This window comes from Chelonoidis abingdonii, chromosome 4 (genome assembly GCF_003597395.2).
Source record: "Chelonoidis abingdonii isolate Lonesome George chromosome 4, CheloAbing_2.0, whole genome shotgun sequence".
NCBI lineage: Eukaryota > Metazoa > Chordata > Testudines > Testudinidae > Chelonoidis > Chelonoidis abingdonii.
The window spans coordinates 62851062-62877817 of NC_133772.1; the positions used below are offsets into that span (position 1 = coordinate 62851062).

A 26756-nucleotide genomic window follows, 5' to 3' on the forward strand; every position below is an offset into this window, starting at 1 on the left:
TGTATCTTTTCCAATTCTAAAATATCTTTTTTGAGATGGGGCAACCAGAACTGCATGCAGTATTCAAGATGTGGGCGCACCATGGATTTATATAGTGGCATTATAATATTTACTGTTTTCTTATCTGTCCCTTTCCTAATGGTTCCTAACATTGTTAGCTTTTTTGACTACCACTGCACATTCAACAGATGTTTTCAGAAAACTATTCACAATGACTCCAAGATCTCTTTCTTGAGTGGTAATAGCTAATGTAGACCCCATCATTTTATATGTATAGTTGGGATTATGTTTTCCGATGTGCTTTACTTTTCATTTATCAACACTGAATTTCATCTACCATTTTGTTGTCTAGTCTTCCAGTTTTGTGAGATCCCTTTTAATTGTTCTGCTTTAGTCTGCTTTAGACTTAATTAATGAAAGTAATGAAGTAATGAAAAGGGATGTACATACTGAACACAATTGCCTTTTGAGAAGAAAAGGTGCACTTGGCATTGCATTTTCTAATGAGAGAATGCTAATGACATGTTGCAAACAACCACGGTACCTCTTCAAGTTTCAGCAGAACTCAAGTACAACTGCAATGTACAAGAATTTCCAAGACACACTGTTAGGAGCTACAATAGTTATGGAAGATAGATGTTCTCTTCTTTACAATTTTGTTCCTTAAACTTGGAATTCTCCAGTTAATTGATGTTGTAAGCAAGAAGACTATGAAGAAAATGAAAAAAAATCATGTTATTTTCTTTTCTAATAACTACACTGGTAAAACATGAAAAAAGTGTGTGAATGGTTTATGTGGCAGGTTCTCTACTGTTGTCAGTGAGGCATACATGTCAAGAACTGAACAGAGACCCATACTTTGCTTATTTTATGGCAATAGTTGGGCAAAGATTCAGGAAACAAATTTCCTTAACAGTCTTTAGGCAAACTATGTTTTTGCAGTTAGCCAAACTCTAAGCATAATGTTTACTTCGTTATTCATAGCTGTCAAATTTCTTTCACTGAGGGTTTCATATGCAACCCACAAAAATAAGGATTTTCTGAGCTAAGGCTAAGAATCAGATTATGCTCTGTCCTTAGCTCACCCTGTTGACTACTACCTTACTGTACACAGTGTAATGATCTTAGAGTGTCTTTTTCTCTTTTCAGGAGCAAATCTTGATGAATTGCTGTGCACTGCTATGGATATGAGCCCAGTTTAAGCAATTTCCACACACCAACTCTTTCAGAGCCACCTTGTATCTTTAAAATAGTTCTCCTCCCTTCTGAATGTTGTATCTCTGAGAAGAAAATACCTAAGGTACGAGAATGTTTAGGACATACAACTAATACCAGATGTAAGCTACGCGAGAGGGAAAAAACAGTCTGTTTACTGACTTAGAGCATCATGTGTAAAGTTTTGGGGCTGAGTGAGTTAAAGCCTCCTTCATAACTACAGTAACAAGTAAGCTTCTTTATGATAGTTCCAGATATATGATTTGCTTAAAAAAATAACTCCATCACCTGACTCCGTCTGCTCTTCAACAAACTGATAAAACACCAGCTTTGAAATGAGCTGTCAGTGGGTGGAGTGGAGTCATAACAGAAAAAGGCAGCTTGCTCTTAATTCAGCCTATTATTATTTTTTTTTAACGATTGAGTGCCATATAGGCTGCAATATTTTGACATAATGGTATGAGTTACTAAGTAGAAGTAACTGCTGCAATCATTCAGTAAGGTCCCTTATTTAAAATCCTCAAGAAATGTTCAGAGAGACACTTGATAGTATATGTTAACCCTTCAACATACATACCCAGGAGATTAAAAACAAAGGACCAGACACACAGCTTCTGTAACTTGGTACACCAGCTGAAGATCTGGCCCTAGATCAAAACAAAGAAAAGCAAGTAGACTACAAAGTGAACTGCAATCCTCTGTCAGTTTTAAAGGGTCTTAATTGTAATTTTAAGGGCCCTAAAAAGCCAGACAAAATCACTGATAATCCACTCCTGCAAACACGTTGTACCAGTACAGTTTACCACGGATTTCAGTGGGATTACTTGCTGTAGTAAATTCTACACCCATTGTTAAGGCTTTTTAACCAGTCCAAACCCCTGCACTGATGCATTTATAATGGTTTTTAAATGGTTGTATCGGCTTAGTTTGTGCCTACACATTTACTAACACAAACTGAACAGATATAAATCCAGTTTAAATACATGTAAATGTTCATCCACAGTTTTGCATCGGGTTAACTAAATTGGTTCAAAATCACACCTTTAGATAAACAGGTGAACTTTTTACAATCCAGACCTTAGTGTTGGCAGAAACAACCCCCCATTTTATTTGGTACTCATCTTAAAAATTGCAGACTAGAATTTTTTCAAACTTTAGATAAGCAACATTGTGTTAATGACTTAACATTGTGCTAAGGCCCGATTTGCCATTCAATCTGGAGTATATTTAAAAACATTTTTGTTGAGATATAAATATCCAATGGAGAGATTTGTCACAGAAACTTGATCACACTAGCATGAATTTCAAATAACTTTAGGTGTATTTACATACACAGGGACATTGATCTGAATATGCAGTTATACCAAACATTCCTGTATAATTCCTGCTTTGGAAGTAGCTACTCTGCAAACCTTTACCTTCTCGACATTATGCTGCGTGTTGCTGGATTGCTTGGAAGGACCAAATAACATTGTGCTACAACAAATCCTCTTCATAGTACAGCTAAACCAATTTAACGTAAGCTATGTTCAAGAGAACTGTGTCTGAGACTGCCTTTCTTGTAGGGTCTGAAGAGAGGTATAAAATGGTTTTAATAATCTGTAGCATGGATTCAAGCCATGTTTGCCACCTCACTTCCCTTAATAAGGTTTACAAATTATATTTTGGCCAGTGACTTATTAAATTGAGACTCTAAAACTCAAGCTTTAATACTGTTTTCCAAAAAGCTGAGAGGGGAGAGGCCATGGAGTGAGCCTTTACATTGAATTTAAAAGCAAAAGGCTAAATTCATCTCTGTGGTGAGTTTATTAGCATCAGTGGAGCTACAAAGTTATTCTTAAATAATCTTAGTACAAATGAAGTTTAGTACAGATATATTTGGCACAAAATTCTAAGCGGATGAGATAAAGAAAGATAGTGAAGTATGAATTAATCCCCCAAGTTCTTTGAGGTATGGTCACTAGCCTAGTCAAAAATATTGGTGAGAAGGGGTAGTGTGGACTCGAGAGCAAAACACCACTAGTAGTAAGTATATCACCCCTAGGGACAGCTTCGACCACCTTTTCTCACATTAAGTAATATCTTACTCTGTGAACAGTCCTATTGAAATCAATGAGCAGCATTTTCAAAGAGGCCTTCATGCCAGATTTCCAAAGGTATTTAGGAACCTAAAGATACAAATAGGCACTTAATAGGATTTTTAAAAGTGCCTAGATGCCTTCCTCTCATTGATTTAATAAGAATTAGGTACCTAGGTGCTTTTGAAAATCCCATTAGGCACCTATCTGCATTTTTAGGTGTCTAAATACCTTTGAAAATCTGTCCCTGACTGAGCACTTTTGAAAAATTTACCAAATGACACTAGTTATAGAGTAAGGTACTACTAAATATGAGTATGGTTGGCAGAATTTGTCCCTACATGTTTACAAAACAACTTTTGTTGCAACTCCATAAAGTTGCAAGTTCTATATGTTGATTTTTCTTTTTAGCATTACTTGCATTGAGCAGTTGTGTGCTGAAGAATTTTATATTTTTTAGTAAAAAGGAAGTTCTCACTAGGCAGGTACTTTATATTCCACCAGTTTTGCTGAAAAGATATGTTTGACAACCTTGTGATTAAAATCAGGTATAGACTCATATAGAACCATAAAAGAAAATGTGTGCTTCAATTTTGGGTTCAAATATTTATTAAAACAACACAGGAACAATTATTATTTTCACCCAAACAGTGATCCTGCCGGCAGTACCAGTAATGCAGTAGCTAATATTCCACCCAATTGATTAAACATTGATGGTAGTAAAGATTAAACCATAATGCAAAGACCTGCTATGCACTTTTGCTATTGTCTAGGAGCACAAATAATTTTTAATAACAGATTAGCTAGCAAAAGTACAGAGGTAACCACAAATAAAAATCACTGTCTTGGAACAGACAAAACCTTTTATCGGGTTTAGAAAAATAAGACTCTAAAAGTCTAGGGTCTGATACTACAAACACTACTAGGAGTAGTGCTTATTTCTGCTTTCCATTTCTTATTTAAAGTTACTCATGTGCCTAACTTTTTGTTGGGTCTGAATCTCAAATGCCTTTTCAGCTGGCTCTTGGGATTTGATAACTTAGAGTCACATATAAGCAAGGCTTAAGGAGCACAAGCTCTGCCAGAATGGTTTTCTTCAATCAAAACACAAATGAAAATCACAGCTTTAAATTATTTAGCAGAACAATATTTTACATAAGCAGAATATATGTGCTGTTAACAAACCAAGAAAGCTAAGGATTTATTAGCAGGCCAAGAGGCCTATATTTGAATGAGTAAAAAGAAATATCAAAACAAAAAACAAAACCGATTCGAGATCCATAGTCCAGTACAGATTCATTTGAATATGGTTCCAAAAAAGTACTTTGTTTTGTCCATGTTTATGGTAGTTGAATCAAGAATCTAGCTGGAAAAGATGACATTAACTAATGGTAGAAAATCTAAAATGACAAGGTTACTTTATTGTGATCAGAGATGCACAATATATAACACAATGTATTTTTTTTAAATATTGGGACACTTAATTTAAACATACCTCTAAACTTCAGCTTCCTATACATGTGCTATTTGTTTACAATTTACAACCCATAACTTTTAAAAGAAATAAACTAGAAATCAAATCTTATAAATACAGTCCCAGAAAGAAAGTTGTGTGTTAATGGGAGGTACGTAATAAAATCTACAGAACTTCAGAACACACTCTACCTGTTATTAAACTGCAATTAGGACCTACTTTGAAAAAACAAGGCCTGATCCTCTGTTGCTTGGTACCTTGTGCAGCCGTTTTATACCTATGCAAAGTCCTTGTCAAATGCTAGCAAAGGGCAGGTTACAACACCTTTCCTTCTGTTGAGTAGCACCTTACTCTGTTAGTAAGCTTATTATTTTGAAATCAACAGAGCTTCTTCTGGAACAAGGTGCTGCTACTCACCATCAGTAAAGGTGGCAGACTCTGTGGCAGCATTTTATACTTACTTTACATAGGTGTAGAGTGAGGACAGAAGTGCAAGGCAAGTAGAGCAGCAGGCCCCTGATATCTACCCTTTAATAACACTGCCACAGCAATGTGCTAAATCTCCCCATTAACTGATATTTGCTTTTAATTTTTTTCTATATTAATCTAAACAAGATTTTATGGGGCAGAGGGGGAAATCCCCCATTTTGTGCTGATGGAAATGTTGGGCACCATCCAGGGTCAGACTGCAACCTTCTTGTTGGTGTTGAGTAGTTACCTGCAAGACTTCACTGGAACAAGTCCTGCCCGCAAATGCCCAGCAACCTGCGGGATTCTCCACTGCCTTGTACCTGGGTCCTATAATTTGTGGCAGGCAGAGGCCCACGGTTGAATGCAAAGAGCATGGTGAAAAGGAGTCCTCCTCGCCATGATGGGCAGGGAGGTGACTCTAGACTTGGCTTGGTTTTGTCAATGCCACTTCCCCTCCAAGGAGAAGCCCCCAGCTGGGACTCCTGTGCTTATGGCTCCTAGTAGCCACCACAAGAAGCTGTTTCCTAACCCAAAGTCCAGGTCTCTGCTGCCCCAGGGGCATCACCCTTTGAGATACTCGTTCCTGAGCCTGTTTAGCCGGGCGTCGTGGCTCCTGACGGTTAAGGAGAGCAGATCGTACTTATCCCGGAGCCCCGCGGAGATGCCCAGGGTCTCCGTGAGCAGGGCCCGGGTGTGCACGAGCATGGCCTGGAAGTCATCATTGAGGCGGCTCTCCTCCTTGCTCTCGTGCTCCTGGCCCTGCCGGAACTTGCTCTCCAGCTCGGCCAGGGACTTGTCGGAGTTGGAGTAGGCGTCGCCGACCTGCTGGGACTCCCTGCGCAGGTACTTGCCGTAGCTCTCCTCCCCGTCCAGGTCGTACGAGATGCTCCTGGTGATGCCCTCCAGCACCCGGCCCGCGTCCTCCACCTGCCGGCCCAGGATGGTGAACTCCTCCCGCAGGGTGAGGCTGGGCCCGCCGCCCGCCGGCCCCTGCTCCCCGCCCAGGCTGCAGCGCCGGTGCTCGCTCACCCTGAAGAGCAGCTGGCACTTCTCCGGGTCGTCGTTCTCCTCGTAGTCGCCGTCCGGCACGAAGTAGTGGTGCAGGGTCCCATTGGACATCTCCGGGTGCAGGGGACCGTCGAAATAGCCTCGGCACAGGCTGCCCAGGCAGCTGAGCCACAGCAAGCGCAGCCCCAGCATCCCGGGGGCGGGAGTGAGCCAGAGGGGCTCGGAAGGGGCGCAGAGGGATCGGCTGGTCGGAGAGAACAAACACGCGCTCACGACCCTGCCCGGCTACCCCCCGGAGCAGGGCAGCTCAGGGAGCCGCAGCAGCCTGGGCAGTCCGCTTCCTCCAGCCACTCCTCACAGACTCAGCATGCTTCATTAAAGGCACTGCCTTGCTCCAAGCTGCATCCAAGGCTCCCCAGCCAGAGGAGATCCCCTGGAAGATCTCCTACTGCCCTGAATTACGTCGGGGATTCCCCCCCCCCCCCACACCCGCCGCCCCTTTTCCAGGGCTCAAGCAAAACTTTGTGACTTTCTTCTTTTTTCCCCCCTTCCTCCTCCCCTTTGTTGCCGATGAAATGTAGCAAAGCCGAGGGGGTGCAGAGGAAGGCTGAGATCAGATAGCTCAGTCTGGGGCTCCGGAGACCTTTGCTACTATTTCTTTCACATCTGGAGTGGTAATGTGGAGCTTTGCTTTTGGCTAATGCTATCCCTAGGATCTCTCTGCTCTCAAATTACACCACGGTTCCGTCACTTAAAAAGCCAAGAAGCCAGTTTGGAAAGAGTCCTTACAGTAGGACTCCCTTATTAAAGCTACAGTATCATGCATACGTGTGGGTCCATAAAGATCTGGCACTACTACCTATTCGTGTTGAAAAAGTAAATAGGGCGTTCAAAGGGGAAAGTGTCACCAGTCATTCAACAAGTCAAAGTTCTGGCAGCAGTGAATATATTAGTTTGAAAAAAATTAGCCAGAAAAGTAGGGAAAAAGATTCCCTACTTAACTAGCATCTTCTCCCTTACAATCCCTGTAATTAACATTTCTTGAACACTGTCATTTGCAGAAACAGCAGTATGTGCTTCCTTTTAAGAAAGCAGTTAACAGGCTTGATTATGGAAGGTAGAAAACAGGCGATCCCTCACCCTTTACAAACTGAGCAATCATAGTCTTTTTTAAAGTGTTTCACTATAGTTGCATATAGGCTTCAAAGTGTGGAAAAATAAATACAAGATGAGAGGTCTGGAAAGATAAAAAGAAGATATCTGTTCTTTCAAATCATACAGTTAATCACTGATAACAAGAAAGAGAAAATAAAGAATATAGAATAAAGCTTTAATATGATAAAACTTTCTAGGTTAAAGCTGAAAAATGAAATTTCATCTTATCAGGCAACATAAGAATATAAGGATGGCCATATTCGGTCAGACCAAAGGTCCATCTAGCTCAGTATCCTGTCTTCTGACAGTGGCCAGTGCCAGGTCCTTCAGAGGGAATGAACAGAACTGGTAATTATCAAGTGATCCATTCCTTGTCTCCCATTCCTGGCATCTGGCAAACAGAGGTGAGGGACACCATCCCTGCCCATCCTGGCTAGTAGCCACTGATGGACCTATCCTCCGTAAATGCATCTAGTTCTTTTTTGAAGCCTGTTATAGTTTTGGCCTTCACAACATTCTCTGGCAAAGAGTTCCATAAGTTGACTGTGTGTTGTATAAAGAAATACTTCCTTTTCTTTGTTTTGAACCTGCTGCCTATTAATTTCATTTGGTGACCCCTAGTTCTTGTGTTATGAGAAGGAGTAAATAACACTTCCTTATTTACTCTCTCCACCCTAGTCATGATTTTATAGACCTCTAACATATCCCCTCTTAGTCATCTTGTTCGCAAGCTGAAAAGTCCCAGTCTTATTAATCTGTCCTCATATGGAAGCTGTTCCTTATAATTTTTGTTGCCCTTTTCTGAATCTTTTTCAATTCTAATATATCTTTTTTTGAGATGGGGCAACAACATCTGCACGCAGTATTCAAGATAACCTGTTTTTGTATGAAAAGCTGGGTGCATTTTTGGGAAAAGTTTTTGAAAAATACAGTTATATTTGTCTTCTAGGGGCAAAAATACATATTTTGAATTTTTTTATCACAATTTTGGCTGGTTTCAGCAGTTGGGTTACTGGGGATGGTGGTTAGTGTGTAACAAGTCTTTAATTGTCAGTGGAAGTCTCAAGCTAAGAATAAGGTAAGAAGAAATTCAGCATATATACACTCTGGAATTGCCACAACTTTGTTAAGGTGGTCCCTTTGACATAAATATTTCAGCTATAGACGAGTGTTGAACCTTTCTGCATGTTATAAGGTTCACAGGCACTTGGGACCTGATCTAGATCCCATTGACTGAACTGGGAGTTGTATTGGGCCCTCTGCATTTCTCATAATTATTTTGGTCATTTATGTCCAGATCCACAATGATACTTAGTCACCTAAGTCTCGGCTTAGAGACCTAAGGCTCCACTGTGATCCGCAAAACTCCCACTGAAACCTGTAGGTGCCCAAACTCACTCTGTCTAATTTTTTGCCATAAAAGTTCCCTAGGCACCTGTGTTTCTGCCTCTAGACATGTGCACTGGTGCCTCTCTTTGGGCTCCTGGATACCTCTCTGGTGCCTAAGCCTCAGAGCAACTCACAAACCAGGGGAAGACAGACATTCAGTCACCTAACTCGCATGGAGGGCCTGATCGGTAGGTGTGTTCAGAGGCTGCCTACCAGATTGGGTCTCTCTCAGGATCCAAGAGGTGGTGGTGTCCATCCTATAACTTTTAGCTCAGGGGCTAGCACACTCACTACAGAGTCATTCTCACCCATTCTCCCATTTCCTCTCTGGCCCATTCACTATTTCAATATTTAACCACAAAGGAACAGTCATTATGATGCTCAGCATTGCAATGCTTAAGTCTCTTCAGGGATCTCATCCTTATTACTTAAATCCCATTGACTTTAATGGGATTTAAGCACATGCTTTTAAGTGATTTGTTGAGCTGGACCCAAGGCAAACAAACAAACAAAACCAGCCAACCAATATAACTTGGATAATATTTGCAACCCCTCATGCACCTTGAGTAGTACTTACTCACACCAGCCATCTCAGTACACTCAATTAGGACAACTTGCATATCTACTTCAAAGTGAGTAAGGGTTCAGAATCAGGCCCTTAATTTTAATCCATGTATTTTGCATTGCTAAAAGCCCTATCCAAAACAACCAACCAACCAAAATACCTACATACTTGGAAACATTTTAATGCTTACATTTGTGGTTAAGTTTAGAAAACTGTCATATAACACAGGGTGGGCTGGCCTAAGCTTTTGTGCCTTGGGTGTTTGTAAAAGTTTTAAAGCTTATTCGTCTAAGCTTTCTTGGCAGCCTTCCTTTGGTTGGTGCTTGCTAGCAGGGGCTGCCTCAAATAGCCTCCTTCCTGGGATGCTCTTGTTTCACATCAAATTCTCATTGGTTCCCAATTCTTTCTGTCACACGTAGTACTTTGTCTGCATAAGTCTCCTTCTAAGCAAGTGTCATTGCCAGTCTATGGTTTGGCTGATATTTGGGCTGAGATGGTCTCTGTTTTCTATCTTTCTAGAAACACAGTGCTGTAAATCACTTAGCTATAGCTTGGACAGCATGCAGTTGGTTTCACTATTACAGAAGCAGGCAAAAGACTCACTCTTAGTATTGTTGTTGCTCCACTCTGCACATATTAAAACCTTGAAAATATCCTGGAATTTTAGCAGCATTTTTGCCTTCTTTGTTTGTAGAAGATTAAGTGCTTCCTTTTCAGTTCTGTTGCCAGTGTTGCAACTGCTGGTTCCTAAGTCCCTGGCTGTTTTCAATCTTATATGTATTGTCCAAACTCTTAATTAAATACTGAATCAAAATATAACTCTGCTCCCTATGGTATACTTTTGGAATGTCTGCTTCTGTAGGAAGATGACGAGACAGGCTCTGTTACTTCGATGACTCAATAGCTGAAGCCTGAATAAAAGCCAAAGCTTGCTGTAATAAGACAGACAGCTACCTTATTAGAGGCAACATCTACATGCTTCTGAACTGGGATAACAGCAGCCTAATTTTTGATCGAAAATGCAATTAAAGTAGTTAACAAACTATAAAATACCTATGCCCATGCTGTTGGGAAGAATAATACTTTGCAAGGATGAATATTGTCACTTCCAGCATTCCACGGTAAAGGCGGCAAATGCCTTGAAGATGAACTGAAGAGTTTTTCTAAAATATATATGTTTTAAAACAACATAAAAATCCCAAACCACCAGCACTATACATGTTTAAACTGAAAACATTAAAAATGTCAAATAAGATTTTAAAACAAGGTAGTTGAAAATAATATCTTACCCATGCTTTACTTATCTACCAAGACCTGAGTTCTAGTTTCAGTGTTTTCCTGTCACAGTTCAGGGTACCAGCAACACCAAAGCATGGACAGAACACAGACATGAAATTGTGTGGCACAAACCAAAATCCTAAAGGCAAAGACCCAGATATTCTCCTCTGCTGTGGGGCTCAGAGGGCAATAAAGTGAAATAATAATACCGCAAAAGCACCAGATGAGGGAGTAGTGTCTTTGCATATGTTTCCTTCCCTCCAGGGACCTCACAAAAGTCATTGTGTGTGAGCTCTGTGAGATCAGGGCTCTGTACAATTTCTGAATGCATCCAAGGAACAGCTCTTCTCTGTGGTATGCTCCCATGACGATTGTGGGTGAAATCCTGGCTACAATGACGTCAATGGAAATACTCATTGTCCACTGTCCTGTCACACTGGGTTTACAACTGCGTAATTGAGAGCAGAATCTGATTTACTAGGCAAATTCTGCCCTGACTCCCCATGTACGGTAACTCCTCACTTAATGTCCTCTCTCTTAATGTTGTTTCGAAGTTACGTCACTGCTCCATTAGGGGATGTACTCGTTTAAAGTTGTGCAATGCTCCCTTATAACGTCATTTGGCTGACTTTACAAGGAAGCATTGCATAAGTTCCTCTTCTCCGTCTCTTCCCCCTCCCTTCCTCCCTCCCACCTCCCTCCCAGTGCTTCCCCCATTGCCAAACAGCTGTTTGGCGGGGCTTAGGACTTTCTGGGAGGGAGGGAGAAAGGAAGCGAGTGAGCAGGGAAGCTGCCCCCCCCCCCACTGGCAAGCAGGGCTACCCAGAATACAGGGGCTTTAGGGGCTGCAGAATCCTGTGCTAAGGGGGCCTTGGGGCCCTGGCTTGCAGCTCTAAAGCCCCTTTCGGAATGTGGCCCTGCGAGCATGGGCCGGAGGACTCAGGAGGAACAGGGGCAGCTGCGCAGCCAGCGGATGAAAAGAAGCAGCACTTTCCCCTTCAAAGCTGGCCGGAGAGAAGTGGCGCTTTGAAGGGGAAAGCCCCGCTTCTCTCCGGCCACTGGCTGCGCGGCTGCCCCTGCTCCTCCTGAGTCTTCTGGCCCGTGCTCGCAGGGCTGCATTCCGAAAGGGGCTTCAGAGCTGCAGGCCAGGGCTCTGGCTGCCAGGGATGGCGGGGAGGCAGCTCCCAGAATCATGGACATGGGGGCGGTGCCGCGCTGCACAGAGCCCCCTGCACACTCCCTGCACCAAACAGGAGCTGCCCCAGGTAAGTGCTCTGCACCTCCTGCCTGCCCCAACCCTGAGCCTCCTCCCGCACCCTAACTGCTTCCCAGACCCCGCACCCCATCCTGAGTGCCCTCCTGCACCCTAACTCCCTCCCAGACCCCACATCCCCACCCTGAGCACCCTCCCACATCCTAGCTCCCTCTCAGACCCCAAACCCCTACCCTGAGTGTCCTCCCACACCCTAACTCCCTCCCAGACCCTGCACCCCCACCCTGAGCGCCCTCCCACCCCTAACTCCCTCCCAGACCCTGCACTTCCAGCCCTGAGCCCCACCACAGTATAGTACAGTACTGTACAGTATATAATGCCTTTTGTCTGCCCCCCCCAAATTTCCTTGGAACCTAACCCCCCCACATTTACATTAAATCTTATGGGAAAATTGGATTCGTTTAACATTGTTTCACTTAAAGTTGCATTTTTCAGGAACATAACTACAACGTTAAGTGAGGAATTACTGTAATACCATCAAAATTAATGCCCAGTTTTGCACTAAGACAGTCGTACAACTGCCACTGAAGTTGATGGGAGTTATACTTGTCTGAGGGTGGAATTGGGCTCCTGTTACTTTTATTTAAAGCAGAGATTCATTTCAGTACTTGGCTCCAATGAGAAAAAAGAATGTTGCTATTTGCAATGGCTGAGTTCTCCCTGGGTCATGGCAACCTGACAGGGACGCCCTTGCAGCATCAGAAGGTCTTGGGTGTAAACAATCAGTCTTTTGAGAACAGATGCATGCTGTAAGGTCCTAAAGGCCCTGCAGGCTTTAGGGACCTAAACCTTTAATGAATTTAGGAATTTTAAATAAGAGAAAAATGGGGAAAGCTTGACATTTTTTTTATGACTACTGGCTGCTATTCTGCCATGAACTATTATATAGCTATATATAAACACAACTTGTTTTAAAGGAACCAGCGAGTAGGTAGGTATGTTTTCTTATTGTAGGGTTCCATGCTGAATGCCTCAAATAGCAGCAGGTTAGAGGGGCATTCACAACATATGTTTTTATCCCCCACCACTCTTGGTTTCCAACAATTGCTGGCCTGAGTTTCTGCATTTATCTTCTGTCTTTAATATTAAGTCCTTCTGGTGCTAACAGCAAAGAACCTGGAAGAAAGTGCTACTATTTTACCTTCTCTTCCATGGGGCTAAAACTTGTTATCTGTCATAAAGAGCACTGGATTACATTAAATAAGAGCATTGTCAATATTTTACAAAATGATACATGCATCAGACCTATTGACAAGATACTAACATGAGTAAGGAGAAGATCATATTTCTAAAGATCATTTTATACAAGCACAGTATTGTGACAAATTCAATATAAATTAAACAATTCACAAGCTACATCTAAATCATTCTGAAGCTCCTTACCTAAATATTTCACTGTCACTTTAACAGTACTGGTCTAGCATTATTTTGACAAGCTATTTATAACCTGTCCCAGCAGTCTGCCAGTGTTACATGATAGTATACTACATGATAATACTTCTTTTCCAATGCGAACAGAGTTGTATCCCTACTATACTTAAAATACTCAGAACTGCTTTCTGCATGCAGAGGGTGCCAGAGCAAGTAAGAACTAAAGGATCCTATTACTGACAGTTACACATGACTGGCTGGTGTCTCATAAATGGCTATAGGAATAGAGCAAGGCATTTTTTTTTGGCAAATAATAAATGCATAATTGGGGGCACCAACATTATTTGCGGATTCAAACTGAATTTAGCGAATAGGTTTGGCAAAAATCAAACCCACCAAACTGATTTTGTTTTCACATTTGCAGAAAAAAAATTCATTTAGACATTTCTGACAGGAAACATTTTAACTTTTCATTTTGAAACAGTGTTTCATTTTGAAATTTAGCTAATTAAAAAAGGGTGAAAACACCTGACAAACAACCTGAAATGAAACAAAACAAAACAAGAAAAAAGTGTTTCGGATTGAACAAAACATTTTGTTTGACATGAAATTATTTTGGTGAGAAAAACCAACCAACCAACCAAAAAAAAATCATTTCAGTTCCAATTGAACTGGGGGGAGAGGGATAGCTCAGTGGTTTGGGCATTGGCCTACTAAATCCAGGGTTGTGAGCTCAATCATTGAGGGAGCTGGGGCAAAATAAATAAGTTTTAAAAAAATTGGGGATTGGTCATGCATTGAGCCAGGGGGTTGGACTAATTGATCTCCTGAGGTCCCTTCCAACACTGACATTCTATGGACTGATTTCTCCTTTGGCTCCCAAACTGAAAAATCCATTATTTGCTTTGCACAACATAGGAGATAATCAGTTACCTTATAAAATAGGATGGAGAAAATATTGCCAGATCTAATGAACACCAAGCCAGTTAAGTACTGTTTTTAGTTTCGAGACTGTAAATTTTTTGAGGCAGACTGTGTCCTGTATGTCTGCACAGCCCTTAGCACATATTGCATACCAAAGTAATACACAATAATAATATTATGGGCTGCAATGTACAATTCAGGTACTAGAGCTAGAGACTTAATTGTCAGCAAGATCAATTTACAAGTACTTGCACAGGCACACTCATATACCTAGGCACCACAAGTAGTGACATGCAATCAGCAGCTTTGCACAGAATGTAAACACTCAGGTGAGATGTTTAAAAACCTAGGCACTCCATGTCCTTTGACTTTCAGTGGGATTTACGTGTCCATCTCACTTAGGCACTTTTGAAAATCCCATCCTTAATCTTGATCAGATAGACAAGACAAGATAAGATAGACATTTTCTTTTTCTTGCATCTTTTCATTAGAATGTTGAAACATTTTGGAAACATCCTTTGCAGAAGTCATTCTGCTGTACAAAGGTGGTTTTTGTAGGGGGTCATTTTATTACTGAAGTTGACTTTTTAATACCAAACATTTCTGATAGGAAATTCTCTACTATGTGCCAAACTAACCCTGAGTCTAGTGGAATTTGGCCTCAGGATTTTATGAAGCCATTAGGCTGCAAATTCTGCTCTGGAATTCATACCATGGATTGGAAACATCTGACAAGTTAAAGATAACCTGCAAGTGTTATGTAGAAATTAATCTTAACTACAGGGTTACATGCTTGACAGTCCCAAATAGCAAAGGGTAGAGGAGTACTTAGCACATTATACATAGTATTTCATTGTTCTAGGTCTGGCCATGTCCATATTCATTGATTCCTACTTCAATGTGACACTGCAGCAGAAACTTGCCAGCATAGCCTATGATGCCCCAATAGAGCTAGCCCATAAATGGATGATTTTTATATGTACCATAGTTTTGAATAGATTTCATATTATTTTATATCCATATTTAATTTATGTAAGAAAAGTGTTTTCCAGTCAAAACCAGTATGCCAATGATTACCCACAGTTTGTCAGTAAACTGCTATAGAACGTTCCTTCTTAAGGGATAATGGTATATATTGGGGGCACATGATTCTTGCAATTAGTCCTATTTACCTCCCCAAGGGAACAAATGGAAGTTACAATGCTGATCTTGTTCCCCATCCTCCCCCCAGCAAACTGTGCACCAAGTTTGCAAGTGCTGCAGAAATACATTTCACTGGCTATATGTAGTATCATTGACTCCTTGCCTGGAAACTGATAGGAGCAAAACAAGAGGGGTTTTTTTTGGCTGGGGTTGGGAGGAAACAACACATTTTAAAATTTGACATGTTCTGCCCGAGAAGAGGCTGGAAAAAATTTGAATAGAAACACTGTGAAAGATCTAAGAAGTCTGATGGCCAAATTGTGCTCTTATTTACACTGAGGGAAATCAGAGTAATACCACTGATTTCAGCGAGTTAACTCTGGATTTACACAGGCATAAGCAAGAGCCAAATTTGGCCCAGCATATTTAAGAAACCAATGCTAAGAGAATTTAAAAAGAAAGCACATTTAACATCTCTGCCCTTTTCTGTTTCGTGTAGGAGGTACTGAAGAATAAATAAAAAAGTTCTTGGTACACTTTTACTCCTTATAAATTGCCAAGTGCTTTGATTTGATGTAACTGAAATGTCTTGACACCACCACATAAATATGAATGATCTGACGCCTGCAGCCCACATGACTGTTTTTTTAGGTCCATTTATTCCTCTGAAGCCCTGATAGCTTTCATTCAATATAATCCTCGGTTTTGTTGTTGCCTTTCCTGTTGAGTAAGCCACCTGTTCCCCTATGTTGATGTGGTAGGTGGAAGGGCCACTGAGCTGAAAATATCAGAAAAAATTAGGTTATAATACAATTTTAATTGATTAGCCAGTCATCCTACAGTTTTTTCACTAACCTGACAGTGTCCACAGTATTTTCCTTTTCATATGTACTTCCCCAGGTCAGCCTAAGATGTGTTCCCATCATCTGAGTGGATTTATAGACTCCATAAAGCCACAATGCAGTGGCAAATGAAATCAATTGCATTATAACGGTGAGAAGATAGACAGTGATAAATATCCTAGGACCTTACTGACTGCAATTTGAATCTCCTGTCTTCCAGACCACTCCCCAATACAGCAAATAAAGAAAATTAAAAAACTTCCAAAGTAAAATTTACTTAAACTCCCAGTTCTGTCTTTAATAGATTAGAAACTGTCCATTTTGTAGCCAAATACATTAATTCTGAGATTTTATTTCTCTGTGTTTTTAGAGTGCATTACATTTAAAACTAGATACATTATGTAACTGAATAGTATAAAATCCAAACATATGGTTTCAACTGAAATATACCAATATTTCCTTATAAATAAATCTCTCGCTGAACAAACATTCTCATAAAATTCTACACGATGTGTGGTTTAGAAGCAGGTGAAGAAATAGTATTTACAGCCAGTTCTATATTTATTTCCATACACATATTTGACCATTCCACAGTTTAATGACTGCACATACAGTGCTTTCATTCAACAGTCCTAACACTGAGTTATTCTGCTGCCCCAGAGGTTTGTGTAGAATATTGATTGGTAATTCATGCCCTTTGCTACAATTTACGGCTTTTACCTATAACAGCATGACTTAGGTACTGGTATTTAACATGACTTGCTTAAGTCGTTGTGGACTTTTCCAAATTGGGTGCAATGGGCAGATTGGTAAAACTGCATACGAACCCTTTGCACTCACAAAAACTTGCAACTGTACAAAGCCTGCAGGCTAAGCTCACAGTTACTGGTTATTATTTGTATAGCACTAACTGTGTGCTAGGTGCCTTAAAGGTACAGATGAAGACAAGATCCCTGGTCCAATCTATACACACAAACTAGAAAGGAAATTGAAAGAAAGGTGATCGGATGTTATGAAAAGCAATGGGAATGAACACGGTTTATAGGAGAATTTAGGATTAGGTTATTTCCTCTTGCTGTGAATCCTTTTCACTTTGGTATTGTACCTGCTTGTTGGCCCCATCCAAGATGTCCACCATAAGTTCATCAGGGAAACACTTCCTCTTTGACCACTCCATGACAGTTTGAAATCAAACACCTCCTGCAGTGTAACTGGGCTGTAGAGGTGGAAGGGCCTGAAAACAGAAAAAAACAGTACATTATTGTCTCTGCTTCAACAAAGGTTTGGTATATCCTCATAGAAAAGAGCCTGTGGAATCTCAAGGCCAAAAATGATACTTTGTAAAACTCCACTTCAGTAAAGTCTTAGGAACACTTCAGTTCCCAGAAGCGCTGCAGACACAACTGGATTGAGCAGAGTGAAAAAGTGAACCCACAATTATAAGAAGAAATTTACAAAGGTTTAAAAATTGGAGACCATTGTAGCCAGGAATGGAAGGTTGCCATGGTTTACTACCTAAGGTTTCTCAGTCCTTTCAGGCATTCCGCATTGTGGAGGACATAACAATCTGTGAGGTTCCTGAATGGCAAAGGGACATTCTATTCTAAGCTAAAACTATGCATATCACAGAGGTGTTCAAGCTCATGGTGTCTGGGCAACAAGTGGAGTAGGCTGGTGTCCCGTCCCTGAAATGTGACTACCTGTCTGGTGTTCCCACTTCAGCAAATGTTTGCAGGTATCAGCACCTGTGATTGGGTCAAAATTCATGAGGGAAATCAGCAGGATGTTGCATTACCATCCACATGGATTACTGACTCCCTGTGACTTACAGTACAGCCTGTTCTCACTACATCTACTTATGGACTATATGCAAACACACACACACACACACAATAATACAGACTCTCAAAGAACTGCACATCTAGACCCCCTTCTCCGGCATATGTCTGGACTGCATACAATCCCCCTGTCTTATTTCAGACATTGATTTAGTCACCCATGCACTACATTTCCCCTTCCCTCTACAGTTTACTGTTTACAGGCAGCTCTTTATGCTGTGACATAGCCAATTTGTGCGATGTGGTGAACTAAAAGGGAAAGCAATATACAGTTCTTACTTTCAACGCCCCATCACATCTTTGGAAGAATGTGCAAGTATCTAGTAAAAGTTTAATATTAAATTGGTTAACCATTGTTTGTGCTTTCTGGTATCATTTTAGTAATGGTGGTGGTGGGGTGATGCCAAGGTGCTGGCATGCATTCTGCCACTAGCAGATACACGCTGCTACCCATGCCTTGTAAAAAATTGTATTGAACCATAAACCAGAAATCCTTCCCATTCATATATTAACAATAACAAAAAACATGAAGCCAAACACTTACCAGGCACTGGGGCTACTTCTGACTCTTCTGCAAGTTCTGTGGCTGGCTACTCTTCTGGGGAGTCATCACACAATTCTTCTGACTATGGACCCACAATGTGCTGCTGTTGCTCCAGCAGCGAATCCTCCTTGGGGACTGGTGTGAGTGCCAGTCACTTTGTTAGCCTGATCCGGTGTGGGTTGGCTCCCCTTTAGTCCTACACTAGATTTGGGGGTCAAAAGGTGACCCTCCCAGCTGACCAGGCTATTTTGAACAGCTGGGGGCTCACCACCCAATCAAAGTTCTTGTAAAAGAGGCAAGATGATGGATGGGGGTGGAGTTTCCCAGAAATGCGGTTGTCATCCCTGGCTTTCCAGTGGTTCCTCTTGAACCACTTAATCTGCTCCTTGCACTGCTCACCAGCCTGTGAATCCCCAACACTGTCAGCTTGTCTGTTATTTCTTAGAACAAATGTTCATTTCTGGTACTCTTACTGAAGCTGAACATCTTACTCACCTCCCAGAATCTGACTATGGTTCCATGACCAGGTAACAACATGTTTGGCAAAGGACTTCTTCCTGTTGGTGGCCATAGCTAATGCAGGAGATGATTCACTCTGTTTGCAGCTCAGCAGTCAGAATAGAATGGAAGGTTAAACATCAAATAGCTGTACTAGAACCAAGAGGTTGTTTCCATTTCCTGTGAATTGATTGGCTAGTGTTGGGACAGAAATGATAGGAACATTGGCCTATTGGACTGAGGATAGTGTTGGTGAAGCATCAGCACTTGAGTCAGAGGGACCTGGGCCCAAACTGTATCTACACTGCAAAATGGGAGTGCACTGTGGACCCAAGTCTCAGTGCAACTTGGGCTTAGACCCACCCCCCACTTGCCAGGTCCTAGGGTCTGGGTCCAGAGGGTTTGCTGGCCTGAATCAGATAGTTTTGTGTGTAGATGGAAAGTGGGGGTTGGGCTTGAGCCTGATCCTGGGCTTACACTGCAGTGTTGACATACCATTACTGACTTTGGAGCACAAGTCCCATTTACTTTCCCTGGTGGCTTTGGGGGAGATTTCTAGAGCCATAAACGGCAGTTAAGAGTCTAATGCTCATTGACTCAGTGGTAATCAAGTGTCTCAGTGTTATTTGTGCCTTTGAAAATCTCCCTGTTTGTCTCAGTTTCCATTTGGCAAACATTATGTTTTTACTTCACTGTATTCTAAATAGAATCAGCCTTTTTCTTTACTTTCTTGTTTTTTGAAATGGTAAGAATGTGAGCACACATCTGGGAACAGTGTTTGTGTGTTTGCTGCTGCAATTCTAGAGAAGGGAACACAAGCTCAAAACACTCCTTTTGCAAAGGTTCTACATAAACAGAGACTAAGAAGTTTCTTACTGTAAAACTAGTGGATTAAAATAAATAGATTTTAGGGGCTGCATTTTCCAAAGCACTCCATGTTGGCCTAAGTCTGATCCCATTGAAATCAGTGGCAGTTTACTCAATGGACAGTGACTTCAACAGGAGCAAACTTAGGTCAAGCTGAGCACTTTTGAAAGTCCTTAGAATCCAGAGAACATTTTTCACTGGATTCTAACTAGGGCTGGTCTAATAATTCATTGCAAATACATTTGATGAATGCAGTCATGTTTTGTGACTCATCTGGGAACTAACCCTGTGAATAAGCTGGGAATCAATACCAATTTCTGGAAATGTATGTGTTATTCATCAATGTTAGCCAAAGAGTTCATGTGAACAAACGCCAGTCTATGTGATGCTCACAAACTGTTCTCTTTGACTATTTGTTATTCAGCACTCATGATTAATGATGTATGATTGGTCAACTGGATTACAGGCTATTGGATGCAAGGATCATAGAAAATAAACAGTACTTCTGCTAAACATTTTCTGATGAATAATTAGTTCTGCTGCAAAGCCCTGGGATTCATGAACATGTTCAATCATCCAAACACTCTCAAACAATTAGCAATATAATCCCATTAAAAAGAGTGAATGCAGCACATTTACTTGGGAAATATGCATGAATCACTTTTTGTGTTATTTAACCAACTCTAATGATAACAATGTTAAATGAAATCTAATGGGGAACTAAATTATTGGATATAAGTCTTCCTTTATTCTTGTGTCCTGATGTTTTCCTACTGACTCAAAATTTAATCTTTGTTCCTTCTTCAAATGTAGAACATCTGGAGCTATAACTAATTGCAGGTGAAACCCTACAGCTGGATACATAATTTTATCAGCTTGTTTTACTAGTTATCAAACAACACCTTTTTTGTGGCCAGATGTCACAGCCATAAATAAGTTGGAAATGTAACGTATTAGTGAATAAAAGCAGCAGACGGCCTGGGCATCTCCTTCCACAACTTGGAATTCTGTTCCAATTGGGTGAAGTACTTTTCTCTTTGAAGATAAGTGCTGTGTTTGTTGGAGACAATGGGTTTGTAGCATAAGCCTGTCGCGTGTGGAAGACTCTTTAGGAACTGCTCTAAAGTGCGCCAGCTGGGGATTCCCCCACATTGGGAAAAACTTCATGTGGGGAAATATGATGGATATTTCTGGTTCCTTTAGAGCTGCCATAGCAGTACAAAGAGGCTAGGATAAAGGAGAGAGTCAGACATCAATTGTTAGGATAGGAAAAAAGTATATGTACTCTATAATATACAAAATGTACTAATGTCACTTTAAATGTATATCGCACCTTTGATATACATATGTTAAAACAGTTTATAAACATGAAAAGTATACCTCTCCACACCTCTGTGATGTAACTAAGTAGTTTCATACCCACTATACAGATTTCTAACCAGAGACATATAGTAACTTGCCCAGGACCACACAACAAACCAGTAGCAAGGCCTGGAATGAAACACAGTAGTCCTGACTCAGAGTTCCCAGCTATAACGAGATTCTTTTAAAGTTTCTAAGCAATTCATGGCAGAGACTTTGCCTTATGTGCGTTTTTACTGAAGGCCAGCTCTGGCTGCAAGATTTGGATTTGGATTTGAAACACATCATTCAGAAGTATTTGAATGAAGAGTTTTGTTTCAGGCTTCTCTCTTATATTTACTGTTGTAAGTTACTGTGTATTATATTAACACATCTAGTCAGTAGACCATGTTGCCTGTATTTTCCCCCATGTATGTAGCCAATAGCTCCTCTCCAAGTACTTTTGCTGTTTGCATTCAACAGCATGTACCTGAGTTTCCAATTTCAAATTCAGTCAGTAGACATTCCAGGTGTTAAGAGAAAGGTTAGTATTTACCTGAGAGGCATTTTCATTTTTCATGAGGGTTCGGATTCTGCTAGGAATCTGCCACAGGAGCTGAGCGTGTTTCCCAATATAGGGATGTCTCTGCCAGATTGGCTGTATTCCTGCTGCCTGTCTGTGGTATATTCACTCAGATTCATTTCCACATGAAACAGCTCTTGTTAAAAATGCTTACAGAGTATTTTTTTAAAGTAAAACCTGTTTTGTGGAATAGAAAAATTAAATTATTAAATTAAATTATTTCAAAACCACATTAATTTCCCCAAAACAATGTGCTTTGGACTTCCCAGTGCATGCTATTTTGCAGTCTGTCTGTACCAACTACATTTTTACACCTGATCATCTCCTTGTTTTTCTAAGAACATTTTAGAAATCTAGATACAAATGTTCACCTTCTCAGCTGGGAACAAATGGAAATCCCAGTAAAGTGTTCTTATGTTTATAAGTCCATTAAAAGGGAATAGTTTTATTTTTTCTCAGGACACAAAAATCTGGCATGACAATGAAAAAAAATCAAAGAGATTGAGCATGAAAAGTTAAAACTGAAAACCAGGATCAGCTGTCATTGAATGTGCTTTGAGAACTAAATCATAGTTTCCCAAGACAAAAACTATCATGCAAAGCAAAAGCAGTAGACTCCAGATGGAAAGGGAAAATGTGGTTAATGCAAAAAGACTTTCACCACTGGAGTTAGAACTCAAACTAGCCATGTCAAAAGTAAAATGAAATTGATAACCCCTGGCTAGTCACTAGTGGATAGACACGAGAAACTGCTTAACGTTTTGTATTCTTGGAGGATCCTATTTTAACTATCATAACAAATACCTTAGTATCAAAAACTGTTTAGCACTAATTTCATCTGGTCGGATGCAGGAAACAGTGCAAGTCCAAGGGAAGCTTCATTTTGTTCCATAATAACGTGTAATAGCCAAAGAAAATGCTACAGCTATTTAGGTAAAACTTCCACTGACCTCAATGGAGCCAGGATTTCACCTTACAGCTTGCAATTTGAGATGCATGTTACGTTTAAAAGACCCAAAGCTTTAGAAAAAATCATAAAGCAGGACACATCCCCTGATCCAAACAGCTCTGATTTTCCAATGGTATTACCACCCACTTCTATTTATTGTCCATCTACTCTGAGTTACCAGATTAAAGTACTGATAGTCCTTGAATTTGTTCAGGGTAGATTGCCACATTGTGATGGAGGGCACAGTTTGACAACACCTGCAGATGCAAAAGGAGCAAATTGATCCCATTCCTCATCTGTACATTTGGGGAGTTAAGGTTGAAGGCCCTATTCCTGTTAAGATTTATATACCTGCTTAACTTTAGCCACATGAGTTGTCTCATTGAACTGTGTGGCTAGTCACATGTATAAAGTGAAAAGAAGCAGGATTAGGTCCTATGGAAGGGCAGGTGTCATTTACACCATCATCCTTCACCAGGGGCCTCACCAGGTGAGACAGAAAGTTTAAATTACAGCTGGGGATCCACAGAACCTCACCACCGGAAGCTGCCTGTGTTGAACCAGTGTCTCCTCCAGTCACCTTAGTCCTTCCCTTCTCTCCAACTAGCACTGCATACTGATGGGGCTGCCTGGATGAACTCCAGGTCTCACAATATAAAGGGGACTGTGGGAACCTTGTGCTGGCGCTGCGTCACCTCTGTCTATGCCAAAAGCTCATGGCCCTGGGTAATACCTGTAGAAGCTGGCAGAATCCAGGACTAAATATAACCCTATGTGTCAGCTGGATAAAGCACCTGTTCCCAACTTGCTTAAAGAAGAGAAATATAAAATATAGCCCTGTAAGTCTGAATGGGAGAAGACAGGTAAGCTAGTGGCACCTGCAAATTAGCACAGATCAAGTGCAATACATTTGGTGGAGAAATCTCATTGTATTAATTTACTGGCAAAGAATTATTCCACATTCCCCTTTGGGAAGTACCAAATTTGAAAAATTGCTATCAGTTATACCCAGGGCTGCCCGGGGAGGGGTGGTGGGGATGAGGGGGCAAGTGGGCAATTTGTCCCAGGCCCTGAGCCTCACAGGGCCCCCCACAAGAATATAGCATTCTATAGTATTGCAACTTTTTTTTTAATGGAAGGGGCCCCTGAAATTGCTTTGCCCCAGTCCCCCTGAATCCTCTGGGCAACCCTGGTTATACCTGCTCTGCTGTTACAGAAAGCATCTCTAATCCTCTCCTGAAAGTTTTATTGGATCCCAAGGCACACTTGGATGCTCCAGCACTGAGATAGTTCAGAAATACCAGGACCTTGTGTAACTTGTCAGTGGATTTGCTGTACTTTACTTGGGCCAGCAATAAATTGCTTTAAGATCTGTACAGACGTATATTGTCAAATGCACGTAGTATGAAATAAAAATGCTCCCCTTGACTGCTATTGCGGTGGTGCTCACACTTAGCTACACGCAGTACATTTCGTAGGATGGAGAAGATTGGCAAGCCATTCAGAGAGTGCAGGTGTGAAATGTACCTGGATGCTTTGTGGTCATTTTAAAAAAAATCCAGTTTTTAAACTAGCTCATTTGATCAGGCCAAGTGCAAGTCTGAAAACATTTTATACACCAGAATCATTATTCATTTTACGGTCAGTATCTAACCTGGTTACTGCTCTATAACCAGTGCATTTGTCACTATAAAATTATTTGCTCTTGAGTTAGGCTGAGTGAACCCCTCTAAGAACTCCAACGTTATCAGACGAGTGCCAGTCTGAATACAGCACTGCAAGCAGAAATGCATAGATTCTTGGGCTCTAGTACTAACCTCTATGGGTTCAGTGTGACTTTTGGACAAATCCCCTCAGTCCCGTAGGATGTGGATAATTTAATAATTATTATGCACTTATCAGATATTGAGGATTAATTAGGTTTTTTTTAAAATGCACTTTTAATTTAATGGGCTAAATTTGGCCCTGGTGTAAGTGGGCATAATTCGCATTGATTTCAATCTGTGACTGCTTTGCCAGGGCTGCATTTGGTTTTTATAAATGCGATGTGTTATGTTAGGAATGTTGATGCTATGTGTGACGTGTGCACAGTTCAGGAGCTTTGCTGTAACTGCATGCTCTCTGGCTGTAGCTATTTCCTTTTCTTTGTTAAGTTTAAAAGAAGAAGAAAAGGAATCTCTCACTGGCGTGACATCACCAAACAAGGAAGCCACTCATGTTTCCTCCACTTTAACAGCGCTTTCTGCTTGTGTTTGAATGCAATCCTTGTATCTGGCTAACACATCTGGGGTTAAGCAAATGTTCCGACCCCACTTGATATGCATCCTTTCATCCTGTTAACTCATAGACATAACATGAAATAGTCCACAAAGGAATCTACTCTTCTATGGCAAGAGACAATGCACTGGATCATGTGAGGTAGAGAGATTAACTGCAAAAGGGCCTGTATGTCTCTGATGGGGGTCATGCCCAGGCACTTTTCCAGATGTGCCAATCTCACCCTCACATTTGCTATGTGAGAGCAGCACCAGCTACATTGAAGGAAGTGCTTTTTGCTCTGTAGCCAACTAAAGTGGTCTTGGTAGATGATAGTTGGGTGTAGGAAACAGGCCCTATACCGCACTTTCCATTCCATGGCAGTGTGCTAAGTGGAGCTGTCAAGCATTCTTAAAACCACAATACCCACCTGGGGAAGTGAAGAAACAGATTGAGAGCGCCAGATGGGTATTCAGAAGTCACCTACTACAGAACAGGACCAATAAAGAAAGTAACAGAATGCCACTGGCCATAACCTACAGCCCCCACCTAAAGCCTCTCCAGCATCCTCATCAAGGATCTACAATCTATCCTGGAAGACAATCCCTCGCTCTCACAAACCTTGAGAGGCAGACCAGCCCTTGCTTACAGACAGCCCCCCAACCTGAGGCAAATACTCACCAGCAACCACACAACAGAAGCACCAACCTAGGAAACATCCCCTGCAACAAACCCCGTTGCCAGCTCTGTCCACATATCTACTCAAGTGACATCATCACAGGACCTAACCACATCAGTCACACCATAAGGGGCTCGTTCACATGCACATCCACTAATGTGATATATGCCACCATGTGCCAACAATGCCCCTCTGCCATGTACATTGGCCAAACCGCACAGTCTCTATGCAAAAGAATAAATGGACACAAATCAGATGTCAAGAAATATAACATTCAAAAACCAGTGGGAGAGCATTTTACCCAGACTTCAACACGAAACTGCAGAGCTGGAATTCATTTGCAAACTTGACACATCAAAGTCACTACAAGAAGGAATTTCCCATCAACTGTTGACTATGGGCCATCCACCATGATGGAATTGACATCATTAGCACTACAAAAAATAATTTTTACTTTGTTGACATTCACACCTTCTTGTCAACTGTTGGGAATGGGACACACCCACCCTGATTGAATTGTTGACCCCTCACTTGGTAAGGCAACTCCCATCTTTTCTTGTGCTGTATATTTATACTTGTCTACTGTAATTTTCACTCCATACATCTGAAGAAGTGGGTCATAGCCCACGAAAGCTTATGCTCTAATAAAGTTATTAGTCTTTAAGATGCCACAAGAGTCCTTGTTGTTTAAGCCTATACAGTTTCTTTAAGTACTGATCTAGAAAAGTAGGGACATCACAAGCGTTTGGTATGTCCTCACCACCTTCTGCTAGACCTGTGCACTCCAGTTTGCAGAGCTGCTATGCCATCCTATCACAGGCAGGTGGTGGGGAGGCATGTAGCTGCAGAGCAGTGATCAATAGTACACAGCCCTGGTCCCCAGTAATCCATTCATTATGCTTGGTCCCCATGTCCTGACTCCAGCAACAGCCAACTCCTTGCCACTCCAACAGTGACATGGAATCTTTATTCACATGAATCCTATGGGAATATTGCATGAATTAGGGTTGCAGGT

General features: G+C 41.2%; 1 protein-coding gene across 1 annotated transcript; it reads right to left on the reverse strand.

Annotated features, from left to right (window-relative positions):
• Nucleotides 1-3402: 3402 nt before the first annotated feature.
• FIBIN (fin bud initiation factor homolog) lies at nt 3403-7685 on the reverse strand. Its single transcript, XM_032803716.2, has one exon. The coding sequence runs from the start codon at nt 6436-6438 to the stop codon at nt 5800-5802; it is 639 nt and encodes a 212-aa protein (XP_032659607.1). The 5' UTR covers nt 6439-7685; the 3' UTR covers nt 3403-5799.
• Between the last annotated feature and the right edge of the window lie 19071 nt (nt 7686-26756).

Excerpts from the sequence above, each read along its gene's own strand:
- FIBIN (XM_032803716.2), bottom strand. The coding sequence starts at position 6,438 with ATGCTGGGGCTGCGCTTGCTGTGGCTCAGCTGCCTGGGCAGCCTGTGC.